Consider the following 18,971-nt stretch of genomic DNA (forward strand, 5'->3'; position numbering starts at 1 on the left):
TGGGATTTTCTGGGCAAGAATACTGGAGTGCGTTGCCATTTCCTACCTCAAATAAAAAATGGATTCAACACTTATTCTTTGCCAGGGATATGATGTGAAAAAGGCAGAGGTGGTCTTGTCTTTGATAGAAAATAATGATGTCTTCCTTCTTTCCCCTCTATGGCTGGATGTTGGGAAATAGAGTGGGAAAAGGTAGGTAGAGGCTGGAAGGGAAAGGAAAATGGAGTAGTTCCAAAAGACACGATGGGTTTGTGGGAAAGTGCATACATTGCCTCTGTTTTCCTTTTTCACAGTAAAATTTTAAAAGTTGAAAACATTAGCTCTCAAGTAAATTCCCTGCTGGTGTTCTAGTTCCAACTCTGCTTTTTCTCTGGGTGACCTTGGAATTGTTATTTAATCTCACTGAGGCTCAATTTCTACTGTTATGAGAATCCACCACATCAAATTAGATGATGTCGGTGTCTACTCACAATAGGTACTTTTGTGGATGCTTAGTAATTTTATTATTACTATTATGCATGACTCTAAGGAGGGGAGGTCCAGGACTGCCTGGAAGAGGGCAGAGGTAGCCCAGGCTGGGGATTTGCTCAGAGGCTTCCTTTCCCAGGTGGCTGGCTTCAGCTTCCTGAACAACTCTGAAGGGTATGCTGGAATCTTCCATATCTGGACTTCATCTGATAGCTGTGGGTTCCCATCGCTCAACTTCTGCTGGCAATCCTCCTTTTGCCCACCATTAGCCTTACTAGAGGGGAGAATATGTGAAGAGAAATTTCTACTCCTTTGGTTTCCTGCATCTAGGTTTTGTAGTTATTATTTAGTTGCTAAGTCATGTCTGACTCTTTTGCGACCCCATGGACTGTAGCCTGCCAGGCTCCTCTGTCCTTGGAATTTCCCAGCAAGAATAATGGAGTGGGTGACCATACCCTTCTCCAGGGGCTCTTCCTGACCTAGGGATTGAACTTGCATCACCTGAACTGGCAGGCAGATTCTTTACCACTGAGCCTCCAGAGAAGACTGGTTTTAGGTTTATTTAGATCTGAAGTGACAGAGAAGGCGATGACACCCCACTCCAGTACTCTTGCCTAGAAAATCCCATGGACAGAGGAGCCTGGTAGGCTGCAGTCCATGGGGTCGCTAAGAGTCAGACATGACCTAGCGACGTCACGTTCACTTTTCACTTTCAGGCACTGGAGAAGGAAATGGCAACCCACTCCAGTGTTCTTGCCTGGAGAATCCCAGGGACGGGGGCGCCTGGTGGGCTGCCAGGGGTCGCACAGAGTCAGACACGACTGAAGCGACTTAGCAGCAGTAGCTGCAGCAGATCTGAAGTGAAAAATCCTGTTCAGTATTTTCTGGGTTAAACTTTCCCGTCTAGAACTTTTTTTCTCAAATACTAACAAAATGGATTTTCTTTCTCCCCTACCCTCTCTTGTTAATAGGGTGCTGAGAAAATTTTGTCAATGAACGAATCAGGAGAACTGCAAGACCTCTTAACCAAAATTGAGGTAATTGTGCTTTTAGCAACTTATTTTTAGTAATCAAAATGTTCAACACATTCTGATTGTAATTGAGTTCCCCTAATTGAATTTTTCCCTGCATGTTCTTACAAATATGTAACAGGATACGTGTGGCAGTTTTAATTTGCTACCACCTGCCGTGAGGTTTGCTCCAGCTAGAGTGACTTTAGTGTTAGTGTCTAACAACCTCATAGTATTAGGTGAAAATTCCAGTCAGCTTTATTAGAACCTAATTCTCTGTTATAGAGATGTTGATGAGGTATTTCAAGTCAGGCCATTGTCTGGAAGCACAAATAACGTTTTTTATGTAAATTATTTTCCTTTTTCCCAAAGACCAGCTCACCATTTCTAAAGATAACAGAAAAACTTATTTCTCCAAAAGTGCACCTTTTGATTTTGTTCCTGTACTTGTAATTACAACATCTCAGAAATATTTATTTGGATATATAATGTATCAAATCAGTATGTACCCAGAAAGTCTTTAATATCTCTCAATTTTATCAGCCTATTTCTCTCTATATGTAGAATTAAATTATATATATTTTATAGCCTAACTGGGTCATCTTGAGAGTCAAAAAGGTGCATTAGTAATTTTTCTGGGACAGTGAACATGACTCAGACTTTCCCAGGTGAACCATGCAATATGGTTACATGGATTGGAGGTGCCATGGCCAGCTCTTTGTGGTCCAGTCTCCTTTGCTGACCTCTTTCCTGATTTTCTTCCATTCCTTCCACTTCATGGCTTCTTACTCCCTTTCCTTCTGTCTGCCTAGCCTGCTATTGTTCCATTGCCTCATTCTCCTCCACCATCATCAAGGCCCCTCTGTGGCATCACATCTTTCCTACATCATTCCAGATTTCTCCCACCTTTGCATTCCTGTATCCCTCTTTTTCTCAGGTGTTTATCACAGTCATTTAATTTTTCTTACCTCTTTTCTTTGAACATTTGAGTCGTGTCCCAAATGAACTATATGCTCCTTGGTGTTAGGAATCATGTTTTATTCATATTGTAATCTTGCCCAGAAGGACAAATACAATGATGGTGTGTACATCATAATCTAAAACTCCTCTCAGCTCTAAAATCTGTATAGATGGGTTTGTTTCTTTCCTTTCATCCCTATACTGTACTCCAGTCCCATCAATTTGATGAAACCATCAATTTTGGTTAATATGTGCCTTTTAATTTAAGTGATTTAACTCAATGTGTATTATTATTTTCTTTGCATACTTTTATTTGTACAAATGATGTTATGTAACACACCTAATTGTGTTTCAAATTCCTTTCTATAGGCACTATGCTTTTAAGAACCACCTATATTACTTCATGAACCTTTCATCCCCTCTTTTAAATTGCTTCATACTTCTCCAGGACAGTACAATTGAATCCAGCTTTCTCTGATGATGGAGATGTTTTTACTGTATCCTATCCAACATAGTAGTCACTGGATGCATGTGGCTATTGAGCACTTAAAGAATAGTTAGTGTGACTGAAGAACTGAATTTTTAATTTTATTTAACTCTATTTGATTTAAATTCAAATCAAGTAAAAATTTTTAAATAAGTAATATGATTAACCGTATCTGACAAATAGCTTATATTTTGGACAGTGCAGCTGTACGTGGCTCCCATACTATTTTTTATCTACTCATCCACTGATGTCCTCTAACTTCCCCTTCAAATAAACTGCTGCAAGGAGTAACCTTGACCACGTTCGTTTGTGAATTTCTCTGAGAGTAGAAATCACTGGATAATAGCTTGTGCGTATCCCCACTTTTTCAGGTAGTGCCAGATGGCTCTTCATTATATTTGCACCATCCAATACTCCCTCCTACAGAGAAAGAGGTTTCCTATGTTCTCACATTCCCCACAATTGTTTTACATTGTTCCATATTTTTTGCCAAGGTAGTAGGGATAAAGATATATAGCCTTATCGTTTTATTAATGTTTTTCTGATAACCGTTGAGTTTGGGCATTTCCTTGTATGCTTGTTAAATTTTTAAATTTCTTCTTCTGTATGTTGTATATTACCGTAAAGCATCTGCCTACAATGTGGGAGACCCAGGTTTGATCCCTGGATCTGGAAGATCCCCTGGAGAAGGAAATGGCAACCCACTCCAGTTCTCTTGGCTGGAAAATCCCATGGACAGAGGAGCCTGGTAGGCTACAGTCCATGGGGTCGCAGAGTCTGACACGACTGTGTGCAACTTCACTTTCGTTTTTTCTTTTCTTTATGTTGTATATTCTTATCCTTTCCCATTAAAAATCTTGGGACTTCTGCTGTTGTTGTTGGCTTTCAGAAGATCCTCTATAATCTAGATGTTAACTTTTTGTTGGTTTTAATTATTGTCAATATTTCCTTCCCTATTTTTAGATTCTTTCTTGGTGTCCTTCATCCAATAGAAACCTTCTGATATAACCTAACCCACCATTTGTCCTTATTTTTGTGCTTTTTAACTTTTATTTATGAAGTATCCTTCTGTCTTAAGGTCAGAAGATATCAGCCTACATTTTCTTCTGTTCACTTTATACTTGTTAACATCTGGTTCTTTCATTAATGGAGAATCTATTTCCATTTTCTTATACATAGTGAGATTTCCAGCATCCTCTATTAAATAATATATTATTTATTTATTGCTTTGTTTTGCCAATTTTCAATTCAGTTAAGTCACGCAGTCATGTCTGACTCTTTGCCACCCCATGGACTGCAGCACACCAGGCCTCCCTGTCCATCACTAACTCCTGGAGTTTACTCAAACTCATGTCCATTGAGTTGGTGATGCCATCCAACCATCTCATCCTCTGTTGTCCCCTTCTCTTGCTTTCAATCTTTCCCAGCATCAGGGTCTTTTCAAATGAGTCAGTTCTTCGCATCAAGTGGCAAAGTATTGGAACTTCAGATTCAGCATCAGTCCTTCCAATAAATATTCAGGACTGATTTCCTTTACGATGGACTGGTTGGATCTCCTTGGAGTCCAAGGGACTCTCAAGAGTCTCCTCCAACACTACAGTTCAAAAGCATCAATTCTCAGCACTCAGCTTTCTTTATAGTCCAACTCTCACATCCATACATGTGAGAAAATGGATGGAATTTTCTATTTTCTACTGGAAAAACGGTAGCTTTGATTAGACAGACTTTTGTTGGCAAAGTAATGTCTCTGCTTTTTAATATGCTGTCTAGGTTGATCATAACTTTTCGTCTAAAAAACAAGCATCTTTTAATTTCATGGCTGCTGTGACCATCTGCAGTGATTTGGAAGCCCAAGAAAATAAAGTCTGTCACTGTTTCCACTGTTTCCCCATCTATTTGCCATGAAGTGATGGGACTGGATGCCATGTTCTTAGTTTTCTGAATGTTGAGCTTTAAACCAACTTTTCCACTCTCTTCTTTCACTTTCATCAAGAGGCTCTTTAGTTCTTCTTCACTTTTTGCCATAAGGGTGGTGTCATCTGCATATCTGATGTTATTGATATTTCTCCTGGCAATCTTGATTCCAGCTTGTGCTTCATCCAGTCCAGCATTTCTCATGATGTACTCTGCTGCTGCTGCTAAGTCACTTCAGTAGTGTCTGACTCTGTGCGACCCCACAGACAGCAGCCCACTGGGCTTCCCCATCCCTGGGACTCTCCAGGCAAGAACACTGGAATGGGTTGCCATTTCCTTTTCCAATGCATGTTGCTCAGTCCTGTCTGACTCTTAGTGACTCCATGGACTACAGCCTACCAGACTCCTCCATCCATGGGATTTTCCAGGGAAAAGTACTGGAGTGGGGTGCCATTGCCTGCATATAAGTGAAATAAGCAGGGTGACAATACACAGCCTTGATGTACCTCTTTTCCTATTTGGAACCAGTCTGTTGTTCCATGTCCACTTCTAACTGTTGCTTCTTGACCTGCATACAGATTTCTCAGGAGGCAGGTCAGGTGTCTGGTATTCCCATCTCCTGAAGAATTTTCCACAGTGTGTTGTGATCCACACAGTCAAAGGCTTTGGCATAGTCAATAAAGCAGAAGTAGATGTTGTTCTGGAACTCTCTTGCTTTTTCAATAATCCAATGAATGTTTGCTGCCAATTTTATATTATAATAATTCCTCATATATATTCAGGTCTTTGTCTGAGCTTTCTAATAATTTCCCTTGATCTGTTTGTTCCTGTTTTACCAATATTGTACTATTTTTATTCCTGTGGTTTAATAGCACTTTTTAGGATCCTATAGAGTGAATGTCCCTCATTACTCTTCTTTTTAAAGACTGATGATTTATCTTAGCTATTCCTGGACTTTTTTCCTTTGAGTCTATAATTCCTTTATTTGGCAACTTGATTAATACTATCATGCTATATATTAACATAACCTCTCTCTCTCAGCTCAAAGAATCCTGGAAAGAGGATTTTATTCTCTTCATTAATTCTGTCTCAATTCTACAGATGCCATAAATAATCCAGAAACATTTAAGTCTATTCTTAATGTTGAAATACAATGGTATGGTACTGGCTTCTACCATTCATAGGAGTTGTAAGAGCTATACCTCTGTTGGGCTGCTTTGTCCATATAACAAAACTGGTAGAGAATTTTCAGCCATCCAGATATCCCTAAACTGCCGGTGAAGGTGCTAGGGTTTAAGCCAACTTACCCAGGGGAAGTGACTAGCCTTGGAGAAGCAGTTGGAAGAACCAGTAAAAGTGGACAAAAGACAAGATTCATATCCAAGCACATCCAATTCTTCTGATTAGCTTTTGGCAATAAAATAGGAGTTAAATATTCCTGAGGTAGGAAGCATTGGATTTCTTTCTAAGTAGCAGTACTGTTCCTATTCCTGGTATTATATGTATTAAGTTATTCAAACCTCAAAGTAACACTGCAAGGTGGGTTCTGTTACTGTCTTTGTTTTTCAGACAAGGCAATGGAGGCCCAGATGATTAGGTTAGTTGCTCCAGACCTTGTAAATAGTGTTTGACTCACGATTCTAAACCTGACTCCTTGATCTTAACCATGAATCTGTGCTTCCTTCACTCTCAAATTAAGTGACAAGTTGGTGTCTGGGAAATCTGACCATATGTGACAGGACCTAAGACCCAAGGGAGAAGTTTACTGGGAGATAGGCAGAGTATTAGGTCCAGGGAACAGACTGGATTTTTAACACTTGGCTCTTATGCTAGTATGGCATTGTACAGAGAATGGGCAAATAAGCAATACCTTTAGAGAGAAACCAGAGAGCTCATACCAAGCTCCAATTTGCTGTTACTAGGGTGCTGCATAGCAGACCATGACTCCCCTGGTCTTTGTAATTCAGGCCCCAGTTTCTAACAATTACCCTAGTAATGGAGAGGAAAGCGGCTTAGTGGCTACAGCTGGGTCCACAAAAATGGTGTCAGCAATTCATCTCAAGTTTTCTGGCCTAAGAATTCTAGCATACATTCCACCCAAGTGAAACTTGCCCTGGGAAACTGAGGGGGCATGATTCGCTGATGAAGACTTGTCAGTGGCTTCAAACATGGGTAGCAGAAGCAAGTGAAATGTGGCAGTAGCTGGTACGAGACTTGGGTTCAATAAGGCTAGCTGAAAGAAGATTAAATGACTTATTTTATGCAAGAGAATACTTGGGTGAAAAGGATGAATAAAAACACCATTTGGGGGGTAAAATTTATTTGTATATTTATTTATATTAATAAACAAGCTAAAGATCAAAAGAGAAGAGTGTCCAAGTATTCCCCCCAAACAATAACTGAGATGGACAGCTGATCCTGCTGGTACCCACACAGAGGAAGTCAGGGCAGCCCTGAGATATATTAGCAAGCACCTTGTTATGGCAGACGCTGAATTAAAGATCTCAGATGGTAGAGAAGCTCTAACGCGCTTTTCTGCCTTGTTGTTTTTCTAAAGATTTGACGAAACATTTTGATGTCATTGCTATGAGGCTGCCAATATAGCGTTCACTTTCAGTACTTTTTTTTCCCTTATAAAGCCTGATTTTTCATTCAGGAAGAACAGAAGTAAGATTCTCAACTACACACCGAGGATGCTGGAAATGGCACAGGCTGTGCATGTCTGTGTAAGGCACATGCTCCAATGTCTGTGTAAGGCATTGGAGCTATCAAAGGCTGGCCTGACCATCCTTGGAGAGGCAACATTCTGGGTGATGTTCCCTCTCCATGGAGTGGGTGGCCACAGCATGTTCAGAGATTAAAGCAGCAGAGTACCATCTACTTACCTAGGCAATCAGGCCACATGCTCTGGGTGCCTCTTCCTGAAATTGGAACATCTTTTTAAATAAGGTTGTGGCCATACATCCCATTGGATCAAGAATCAGATTCACAAATCTGGCTTATACATTTAGGAATATAACAACATATTTCCACTGTGTCAGCATTTCATAACTCTGAAAATCAAGGATCAGGAATGATTCTGCTTATTATTGGCTTGATCAGACAGAGAATAGCCTCCTAGGCACTTAACAAGCAATTGCTGAATTAAATCGTTGTTCAGTTCAGTTCAGTTCAGTTGCTCAGTCGTGTCCGACTCTTTGTGACCCCATGAACCGCAGCACACCAGGTCTCCCTGTCCATCACCAACTCCCGGAGTTTACCCAAACACATGTCCATTGAGTCGGTGATGCCATCCAACCATCTCATCCTCTGTCGTCCCCTTTTCCTCCTGCCTTCAATCTTTCCCAGCATCAGGGTCTTTTCAAAGGAGTCAGTTCTTTGCACCAGGTGGCCAAAGTATTAGAGTTTCAGCTTCAACATCAGTCCTTCCAATGAACACCCAGGACTGATCTCCTTTAGGATGTACTGGTTGGATCTGCTTGCAGTCCAAGGGACTCTCAAGAGCCTTCTCCAACACCATAGTTCAAAAGCATCAATTCTTTGGCGCTCAGCTTTCTTTTAGTCCAACTCTCACATCCATACATGACCACTGGAAAAACCATAGCCTTGACTAGATGGACCTTTGTTGCCAAAGTAATGTCTCTGCTTTTCAATATGCTATCTAGGTTGGTCATAACTTTCCATCCAAGGAATAAACGTCCTTTAATTTCATGGCTGCAATCACCATCTGCAGTGATTTGGAGTCCAGAAAAAAAGTCAGCCACTGTTTCCACTGTTTCCCCATCTATTTTCCATGAAATGATGGGACTGGATGCCATGATCTTAGTTTTCTGAATGTTGAGCTTAAAGCCAACTTTTAATGGTTTACTATAGTTTAAAACAAAGTATGTAGACAAAGGTGGATCATCCAGAGATGACTATAGGCCAAGTGTTCACTTTTGTGACAATCTGTTATGTGGAGTGAGTCTGATTCATAGATAACCTGGATGAGGGAGTTTATGGTTACAGAGAGTCAGATAAGTTGCTTCTTCCTTGGCAGAACACTTAAGAGAGTTCCCAGTACTTCTAAAATAGGATTAGATGGTCTGAGGTTAAAAATAAGAATTGCATTCATTCCTTAATCTTGAAAAAAACACTAAATACTCTTGATCTTAGCATCCTGTTTCTGCATTAGAGAACAGCAAAAAGCTCTTCTTATTTATGAAATTTGAGTTTGTGCCACAAAAAAAACCCATTTCACAATCATTCATGAACTCCACTCTTATCCTCTGGTCCATTGTTAGAGGCTAGGGAATTCTTGGGGGCTTCAATTTAGATGACTGTGGTATGAAGTGGATATATTCAAAGACCACAAATAAATTCCCTAAAATAAAATTAATATATAAATACTAAAAGTTACATCATCATTTTTATATGGAATCACAAACAGGCCAAAAGAAAGAAGAAAGAAAGAAAGAAAGAGAAGTCGCTCAGTTGTGTCTGACTCTTTGCGACTCCATGGACTGTAGCCTACCAGATTCCTCTGTCCATGGGATTTTCCAGGCAAGAGTACTGGAGTAGGGTGCCATTTCCTTCTCCAGGAGACCTTCCCAACCCAGTCTTCCAGACGCTTTACCGGCTGAGCTGCCAGGGAACCAAGGCCATCTTCAAATAATGCAGAATCTCTACAGCGCTATAATGAGATCAGCCTTCTACTTGATTGTTGAGAAGATTTAGAGTGAATTCATGTAAAGTGAATAGAACATTGCCTGGTATGTAATAGCCACTCAATAAGATTAGTCATTATTAGTTAATATTTCACTAATAAATCCTTATTTGTAGCTGAGAGCTACTTATTAAAAGAACAGGGAAATTTCTTGCTCACTGCTGTATCTCCTATGCCATACATAGTGCCTAGCAATGTGAACTTATTTGTGGAATGAGCCTGCTGGATTTTTATTTTTTTTTAAGTCCCTGGCCAAGAATAGATGAACAGATAGAGATAAAAGGGAGGATGATTTCTTACTCCTTTTTTCTTAAATTCCATCTCTAAAGAGTTGGATATGACTGAGCATGAGCACTACTACAGCCCCCAAGGCACATGCTTCCATCCAAACCACTGTGAAGAGGGGGGCATTCTGTAGATTCAGCACTCTTACTGGGTGCTGTTATCAACCAGGTCTGCCTGGTTTCTAGCTTTGCTGGGTGTCAGGACACTGAAGAGCTACTCTAGATTTCTTAACTGTTTGAAGATCAAATTGTCTGTAGTCAACCTCTTCACTGAAAGTGGAAATCTGTTTTCAAATTTCTCTGTGATCTGAACATTCACTTTTACTCATTAAAAATCTTTGTTTCATCATTTGTAAAATGAGGTAGTCTCTATTACATCAGATACTGGATATAGACTCTTGTTGGGCTGCAGCCTTCAGGCCTGCAGTTACTATATTTGCTGAAGAAAGAGCCCACAGTAGGTGACAGAGACATCAGCAGTTTAATAGATGGGAGATCTTACACATCTTTCTTACAAGAAAGAAAGCTGAACACTGAAGAAATGATGCTTTTGAGCTGTGGTGTTGGAGAAGGCTCTTGAGAGTCCCTTGGACTGCAAGGAGATCAAGCCAGTCAATCCTAACGGAAATCAACCCTGAGTATTCATTAGAAGGACTGATGCTGAAGCTCTAATACTTTGGTCACCTGATCCAAAGAGCTGACTCATTAGAAAAAAGACCCTGATGTTGGGAAAGGTTGAAGGCAGGAGGAGAAGGGGATGATAGAGGACGAGATGGTTGGATGACAATACCAACTTGATGGACATGAGTTTGAGCAAACTCTGGGAGATGGTGAAGGATAGGGAAACTTGGCATGCTGTAGTCCACAGGGTTGCAAAGTCAGACGTGACTAAGTGACTGAACAACAACACATCTGAAGCAGAAGGGTCCTGGAGCAACATCCCACTGCTGGGAGGCAGATGGCAGGCTGGACACAGCAGCAGAGGTCTTCACTCCCAGGAAGAATAAGGAGACTACCAGTTATAGGGAGAAATATTGTAGATTGGCTTATTGGTTACTAGGGGAATTCAGCAGAGGAGGATTTCCTCTTTTATCCCCTTAGGCTATGTACCCTCCTGGGGCAGAGTTCTTCCCTTCATTAAACTATCAAAGGGGAGCCATTCTCATCTAAATATTAGAACAATGACAAACTTGGGCAAGGGACAAGTATATAGGTATTTACTAATCAGGCTCTACAAATAAGAAGGAAGGTCAGGGGCTTCCTTGGTGGTCCTAGTGGTTAATTAAGAATTCACCTGCCAATGCAGGAGACACTGATTCAACTCCTGGTCCAGGAGGATCCCACATCCCTTGGGGCAACTAAGGCCATGAACCACAATTACTGAGTCCAGGTGCAGTAACTACTGAGGCCAGTATGCCCGGAGCCCATGCTTTGAAACAAGGGAAGCCACTGCAATGAGAAGCCCATGCATTGCAATGAGTAGCCCCTACTTGATGCAACTAGAGAAAGCCTGCATGCAGCAACGAAGACCGAATGCAGCCAAAAATAAAAAAATAAATAAAATTTTTAAAAATGAAGGAAGGTCAGTCATGCAAGTAGAGTGTAGGTGAAGCAGGGACTAACTGAGCAGTGGATGTAGAGAGCAAGAGAACAGCCATGTTGAGTGGCCTGACCATACAACCGTACGTGCTGGGTAAGCCATTCTTTTTTCTCCCAAGTTTATGGCTAAAGGGCTGAATTTTCTTGAGAGTGGAAATGGCCTCAGAATCTTTCCAATGCTGTGCTCCAAGACATCAGAATTCACATGTGAATCAAAATACACTTACTCTCCTTTTCTTACAGTGGCAATGCTTTAGACCAGAAGACCAAGTATAGAAGTGGTGTTTAAATAAAATGACTATATTAGTGGTAGAAAATGACTGTGTCATGTGACCACAAGCAATTTAACTTGAAGCAGTAGTTAATAAAAATCTCTTCAGATTAGGATTTATTAATAAAATAATGGCTATTAGCCATTACTGAGTAGCTACTATGTGCCAGACAGTATTCTATTCACTTTATATGAATTTACTCATTAAATTGTCCCAACAACCCTATAAGTAAAAGCAAATTTTACCATAGCATTGCATAATTCTGACAAAGTTGTTTTAGGATGACCTTGGTCTATCTGTGATTCCCTTTAAAATGGACACTGTGGCTTTTAGTGTTTATATATTAACTTCATTTTAGGAAACTTATGTGTTCTGAATTGCAGAGAAGTAATTAAATAGCAGACTCATCATATATTTAACATTTGATATTTTGGCCCTTCGAAAGTAATCTTTGGAAGTCATGCTCCAGGCCCATGATATAAGATAATGTTACGAAACCAAATTTGGGTCCACTTGCCCAAACAGTAAACCCAATCTACTCATACCAGATTGTGGTGAAGGAAAATATAGCATTTACTGTGAGGCATCCAGTGTGGGGCCAAGAAAGAAGTATGGACAGCTCACATTTGAATTTCCCAATGACTTTCAAGGAAGGATTTTTAAAGATAAAAGGAGGGAGAAGGTCATAGGATGCTTGATCCACTCATGGATATCCACCTGATTGGTTGGTGGTGAGGTGACAGGGTGAGTTAACAACCTCAACCTTCTGATTCCAACCTCCCTGGGGTCTACATACTAGTGATCAGCATGCAGTTCACTTCTTCCACTTGAGGCTACCCTGGTGGCTCAGATGGTGAAGGATCCACCTGAAGTGCATGAGACCGGGATTTGATCCCTGGATCAGGAAGATCACTTGGAGAAGGGAATGGCTACCCACTCCCACTCCAGTATTCTTGCCTGGACAATTCTAAGGGCAGAGGAGCCTGGGGGGCTCCAGTCCATGGGGTCGCAAAGAGTCTGACATGACTGAGAAACTAAAACTTTATGTGGCAAGGTGGGGGTGGGAATCTTAGTATCTGCAAAACAATTCAGGTCAGCGATATGGCTCAGGATATTATCTTTTGCCCTTGAGGAGTAACAAAAGGAGTTGACTTTATTACATGGTTCAGTTCAGTTCAGTCACTCAGTTGCGTCCGACTCTTTGTGACCCCATGAATCGCAGCACACCAGGCCTCCCTGTCCATTACCAACTCCCAGAGTTCACTCAAACTCACGTCCACGTCAGTGATGCCATCCAGCCATCTCATCCTCTGTCATCCCCTCTCCTCCTGCACCCAATCCCTCCCAGCATCAGAGTCTTTTCCAATGAGTCAACTCTTTGCATGAGGTGGCCAAAGTACTGGAGTTTCAGCTTCAGCATCAGTCCTTTCAAAGAACACGCAGGAATGATCTCCTTTAGTATGGACCTCCTTGCAGTCCAAGGGACTCTCAGGAGTCTTCTCCAACACCATAGTTCAAAAGCATCAATTCTTCGGTGCTCAGCCTTCTTCACAGTCCAACTCTCACATCCATACATGACCACTGGAAAAACCATAGCCTTGACTAGACCTACCTTTGTTGGCAAAGTAATGTCTCTGCTTTTGAATATGCTATCTAGGTTGGTCATAACTTTCCTTCCAAGGAGTAAGCATCTTTTAATTTCATGGCTGCAGTCACCATCTGCAGTGATTTTGGAGCCCCCAAAAATAAAGTCTGACACTGTTTCCACTGTTTCCCCATCTATTTCCCATGAAGTCATGGGACCAGATGCCATGATCTTCGTTTTCTGAATGTTGAGCTTTAAGCCAACTTTTTCACTCTCCACTTTCACTTTCATCAAGAGGCTTTTTAGTTCCTCTTCACTTTCTGCCATAAGGGTGGTGTCATCTGCATATCTAAAGTTATTGATATTTCTCCCAGCAATCTTGATTCCAGCTTGTGTTTCTTCCAGTCCAGAGTTTCTCATGATGTACTCTGCATAGAAGTTAAATAAGCAGTGTGACAATATACAGCCTTGCCATACTCTTTTTCCTATTTGGAACCAGGCTGTTGTTCCATGTCCAGTTATAACTGTTGCTTCCTGACCTGCATATAGGTTTCTCAATAGGCAGGTCAGGTGGTCTGGTATTCCCATCTCTTTCAAAATTTTCCACAGTTTATTGTGATCCACACAGTCAAACTATTATTATTATTTTGCCTGACTGTTTTCATTTGTTTCTGCTTTTTTTTCACTTTTCTGATTAAATTTACTCTTTGTAACTCAGAGAAGGCTAGGAGGCTAAAGCTTTTCTATAAACAAGAGGTGGAAGATGATGTGGGAAGGTGTTTGTCCCCAGGAAAGCCTATAGGGTTGTGTTTGGTTTCAATAATTTTTAATTTGATTGTGTGTGTTTATTATTTCTCTGTGTTAAAAGCCTGGTATTTGGAGTAAGTGACATAGATGGTGAATGAGCCTAGGAAACTCCTTAGCACTCACATTCATTCTAGCTTTGTTGTTCTTTGCTTGCCAGCACAAATGTATTTCATGGGAAAATCTTAAGCTATTGAAGAATTTTAAAATATTGAAATGTTTATACTTGTTGTTAAGGTTTATACTAGTTAGTAAATAGCTACTACTCTAAGACTCCCAAGCAGCTCTCCTCTTCCATAAAAGCAACTACCCTATAAGGGTTGCCAGATAAAGTATAGGCTGTCTGCTTACATTTAAGCCTCAATTAAATTATGAATAATTTTTTTAGTTTAAGTATGTTCCATATAATCTTTGGCATATCTACACAAAACTGTATCTATGGTCTATCTGATATACAAGCTAACTGGGCAACACATATTTTTAGTTGCAAAATTTGATGATCCCATTCTACTTGAAATCCAAACCTATTTACAAACAAGTACATCCTACGGTGACATCCTAGACTCAGGGTTTTATAAGTCCTTTCTGACTAGTTGGTGTTGTTTCTGTATAAGTCATTAAATATTTTTAACATAATCTCTGGCCTGGTTCTAACGCATGTCAAGGGTCTGTCTACCTTATCATAGCCTTTCTAAACTTTGATAAGAAGAGCATTACTTACTAATTCTCTTATATTTTGTTTTTAGACTACACTCTTTCTTCACTGCTTTTGTTTTTATATAAAGCTTTTTTCTAAAGACATTTTTGTATCATGCAAAATTGTAAGTTCGATGCACCACTTTTTGGTCAACTCTTGCACAAGGAAATGACAAAAATCCAGCTACAGAGAAACTAAATTGCTACATACAGTCTAACTTTTTGGAAGAGCTTTGAATCTCTACAAACTTGACAACGTTTCTTATTTGTGTCCTTCAGACTAGAAATCACTACTTTCCATCAAAGTAATTCTGTGGCTAAAAATAAGATATGACATGAATTTTGCTATCTCGATCTAATAGCAAAGTCAAATGGTAACTGTAAATGAATCTTACTGAATACAGAATATGCAGCTCTGAAAAGTGGTCTGGAAATATATAAATTTTAAAGCAATCAGATCCTTAATGTTTCTTTCCCAAAGCACATTTTTATGAGAAAATTGTAGTTGCTTTCTAGGAAAGAATTTCTTGCTGGGAACATGGTGGGTTAAACCTAGTTAATTGGTTTCCTTTTCCATTGGATTTTTTGGGGACTTTATTAAGTACAATTGTGAATTTCCAGAGAAAATCTGTATGTATGTCTAAGTATGTAAGGTATGTTTATCTGAGTGTCTGTGTGTGCATGTGTGTGTGTGTATCTATATTTCCCAAGTGTATTTTGGCAATTATTCTTGTCACAAAAGCTGGCTTTCAGACATAGCTGAAAGTTCCTATTTTGCAAGTCAGAAGCTTGTTTTAACTCCCATTCTCTTTGTATTCATTCTGTAATGGCTCCTAAGCTCCCACCAGCAGATGGTTTACACTTGTGGACTCCAGCAGAGGTTATATGTTCAAAAAAGCGAACGGAAATGTGTATGGAAATCTTCAAAATATCCTTAACATGCTGGCTCAGTAGTAAAGAATTAACTTGCAAATGCAGGAGACCTACGGTTCGATCCCTGGGTCAGGAAGCTCCCCTGCAGAAGGAACTGGCAACCCATTCCAGTATTCTTGCCTGGGAAATCCCATGAACAGAGGAACCTGGGGGCTACAGTTCACAGGGTAGCAAGAGCTGGACATGACTTGCAACAACAGCAACAACAACAACAGCACGCTTCCTAGTTAATTTCATTATGTTGTAATGGGTACTTTATTTTTACTTGAGGTAGAAAGGCTGATAGTTATGGTGGGTAGTTTTATGGACTTAGATAAGTCTCAAGATTTCTATGTCTGTTTCTTCAAATGTAAAACGAAGGTAATGATATTAGAGGAGGGCATGGCAATCCACTGCAGTATTCTTGCATGGAGAATCCCCATGGACAGAGGAGCCTGGAGTGCTACAGTCCATGGGGTCGCAAAGAGTCAGACACGACTGAGAGACTCAGTACAGCACAGCACAATGATGTCTGAATTAGCTGCTTTACATAGGAAGGTATTCTTATGTGTGAAGGATGAAATGAGAGAAGATTCTATGTAGTGATGCATTTGGAAGTGCTTTTTAAAAAGCAAAGCATTATTTATACGTTCAATATGATGATGGAGCTTCAGTTGACAGAGGCTCCTCCAATCCATCTTTTATTTTTACTTATTTTCCAGACTCACTATTAGTGCTGCTATTCTATAAACAAAGATACAAAACTAGGAAGCGATACTAAAAGGAAAATTACAGTATTTTCCTTTAGGGCAAATTACCATCTTCTGAATTTCTTTGATTTGTAAATATGTGTTTTCATATGATGGATTTCTGGAAGTTTTCAAATGATGTGCCCTTTAACTTAAAATGTACCAACCTTTACTCGCCAAGCTTGTGTTGTTGATGGCCATCAATGAGACAATAAAGGAAATGTTAGAGAGCATTTCCTGTGCATCTATTGTATATTATAATGGTAAATGATTGCAAGTCCTCCATCATCATACGTTGGTATTGTTTTATAACGGTCTATAGTACAGAAAGACAGGAAGGCTGATGGCATTGTCATGCTAACACAAATCCTATCCTTCTTGTCCTCCTGCCACCTATCCAGAGAGTGCAGCATCCACACGAGTGTCCCTCCTGTGGGGGCTTTGGCTTTCTTCCGTGCTCTGTCTGCCATGGAAGCAAGATGTCAGTGTTTCGAAACTGCTTTACAGACTCTTTCAAGGCCCTGAAGTGCACGGCTTGCAACGAGAATGGTCTTCAGCGCTGTAAGAGCTGTGTGGGTTAGAGTCCACACCCACAGAGCACCTGGTGTCATTGACTGAAAGCAATAATTTGGTTTATACTTTTTTCTTTTTTAATGGCTATGTTTCTGGATTAATCAATAAACTTTGTTTATTATAATTTCCTTTGTTTGGAATTTTTGCCATGACTACGTTCATTGATGTGTTAAATAAATGTTTATTCAACAGCTACTGTATGCCAAGCCCTGTGCTAGACCCTGGATTCTAACTGGAATTAATGGAGGACCTGATAAAATTCCAAGATATTCAAAGTCTGATTCCCTAACTGTGTTTGATTTTCTAAAGAAAATATAAATATATCCAATGGTGTCTATCACAATGCCACCTGTTGTCTAGGATCAGTTCATTCAGCTCTCCAGATGCATACATTTTATTAATATGTGAACCTCAGCTGTAGGGGAGAAGAGAGCTCTGGTTAGTGGAAAAGAATATCTTACTTATGCTTAAGCAGTAAATTATTTTTAAAGCTGTAAAAGTAGTCTTGGGGCTGATGATATTAATGATAAATCATTAATGTTATTGAATGTATTTCAATAGCTGCCAGACTTCTCTGAATTTATATTTTTAAATAGCTGTTTTCTACTATTGCCACTCTCTTGAGCTGGACACAAAATACTATATAGTTTGCACACATAGTAGAAAATATTAGCAAAGTAGACAAAAGTACATTTTACTATAATTATCAGCTAATATCTACCTGTACACATGTCTGTGCTCTGATGGATTCCTTTATGAATGATTTTTAATAAATCAGCTTCATAATATCTGTGACAAGTTAATCAAAATATTTTACATCTTGGTTTTGGAAAAAGATATAGATATTTACCAAGTACTTTCTAGTCAGCCAGCTGTGGAATGCAAGACAAAGCTTTTGCTTTCATGGAGGTTACACTCTTAAGAAAGAGGGAAGTATTAAATAGATAACCATACACAGGATGAACCTTGTAACTACTACAAAAATAGTACAGGGTGCTCTGGGAATGTGTAGCAGCAAGGCAAACCTGGATGAGTTAGGAAATAGTTTAAGAGTAGACTTTGTTGAGTGACTGATATTTAAAGAGACATCATGGGTAGTTGGAAGCCAATTGGTCAAAGAGTAAGAGAGATAATATTTTAGGTAGAGAAATAGCATATTTGGGAACTCTAAGATCAGAGAAAAATTTTTGTTTGAGGAACTGTAAGACATCCAATATGGATAGTTATAATCTGGTAATAATGGAGCAGTTTTTGGCTGACTAAGCCTCCTGCTATACACACATTTACTCTAAACAAAATAAGAAAAAACAACTGTTGAAGATATTGGAAAGCAACTAAAACTAGAAAAGAATCAGAAGGATTTCAGTCACTGGAAGAAAGGAAACAAAATAAACCCTACATTTATCCAGCTTACCCTCTGAGAACACTTCCCAGTTTGCACAGAATATAGATCGTAAAGAAAATACAAAGTTACTGATTTGAAAAGATAAAACTGGAATTTGAGGCTGCAGAGTACCTGGAATTGAATGGAAAATTTTAAGAAATGAGAGAACCCAAGAGAGGGGAGCATGTAAGTCTGCTCATAAATTCCACTGAAGTCCTTGGCTGATTCCTAACGTCCATACACAGAGGAAAGAAGTGTCCAGGAGGTGAAAGAATTGAGCAGAGATTTCAGCAGCTGCCTGTACTGCAAAGTAAGAATTTTGAGTTGAAGTGGTAAACAATGAATATTTCCTGACCTCTCAGAAGGGCCCTATCTTAAGGCCAAGAAGTAAGGGCTATGTTGTAAAGCTAAGGGAAGAAACAAAACAGACTTGCCCTTGAAAGACCTAAAGCCAAATTTCCATGGTATTGTGATATTTTTCAATATGTGATTGCCTGCAAGAACAAAACTCAGTACTCAAGGAAGAGAAAGGAGTTTGTTGAATATGAAACTCTACAGCTAGCAGCACA

At 39.7% G+C, this 18,971-nt stretch overlaps 1 protein-coding gene across 1 annotated transcript in view; it reads left to right on the top strand.

Annotated features, from left to right (window-relative positions):
- The window catches only part of GRXCR1 (glutaredoxin and cysteine rich domain containing 1), a 133,992-nt gene extending 116,921 nt beyond the window's left edge, over nucleotides 1–17,071 (top strand). The window contains exons 3-4 of the mRNA XM_070372936.1: nucleotides 1,440–1,505; nucleotides 16,847–17,071. Of these exons, the coding sequence (XP_070229037.1) occupies nucleotides 1,440–1,505; nucleotides 16,847–17,026 (246 nt within the window). The 3' untranslated portion in view covers nucleotides 17,027–17,071. The remainder of the gene's footprint in view (nucleotides 1–1,439; nucleotides 1,506–16,846) is intronic.
- The last annotated feature ends 1,900 nt before the right edge of the window (nucleotides 17,072–18,971 follow it).

The sequence above is a fragment of the Bos mutus genome, chromosome 6, assembly GCF_027580195.1.
Source record: "Bos mutus isolate GX-2022 chromosome 6, NWIPB_WYAK_1.1, whole genome shotgun sequence".
Lineage (NCBI taxonomy): Eukaryota > Metazoa > Chordata > Mammalia > Artiodactyla > Bovidae > Bos > Bos mutus.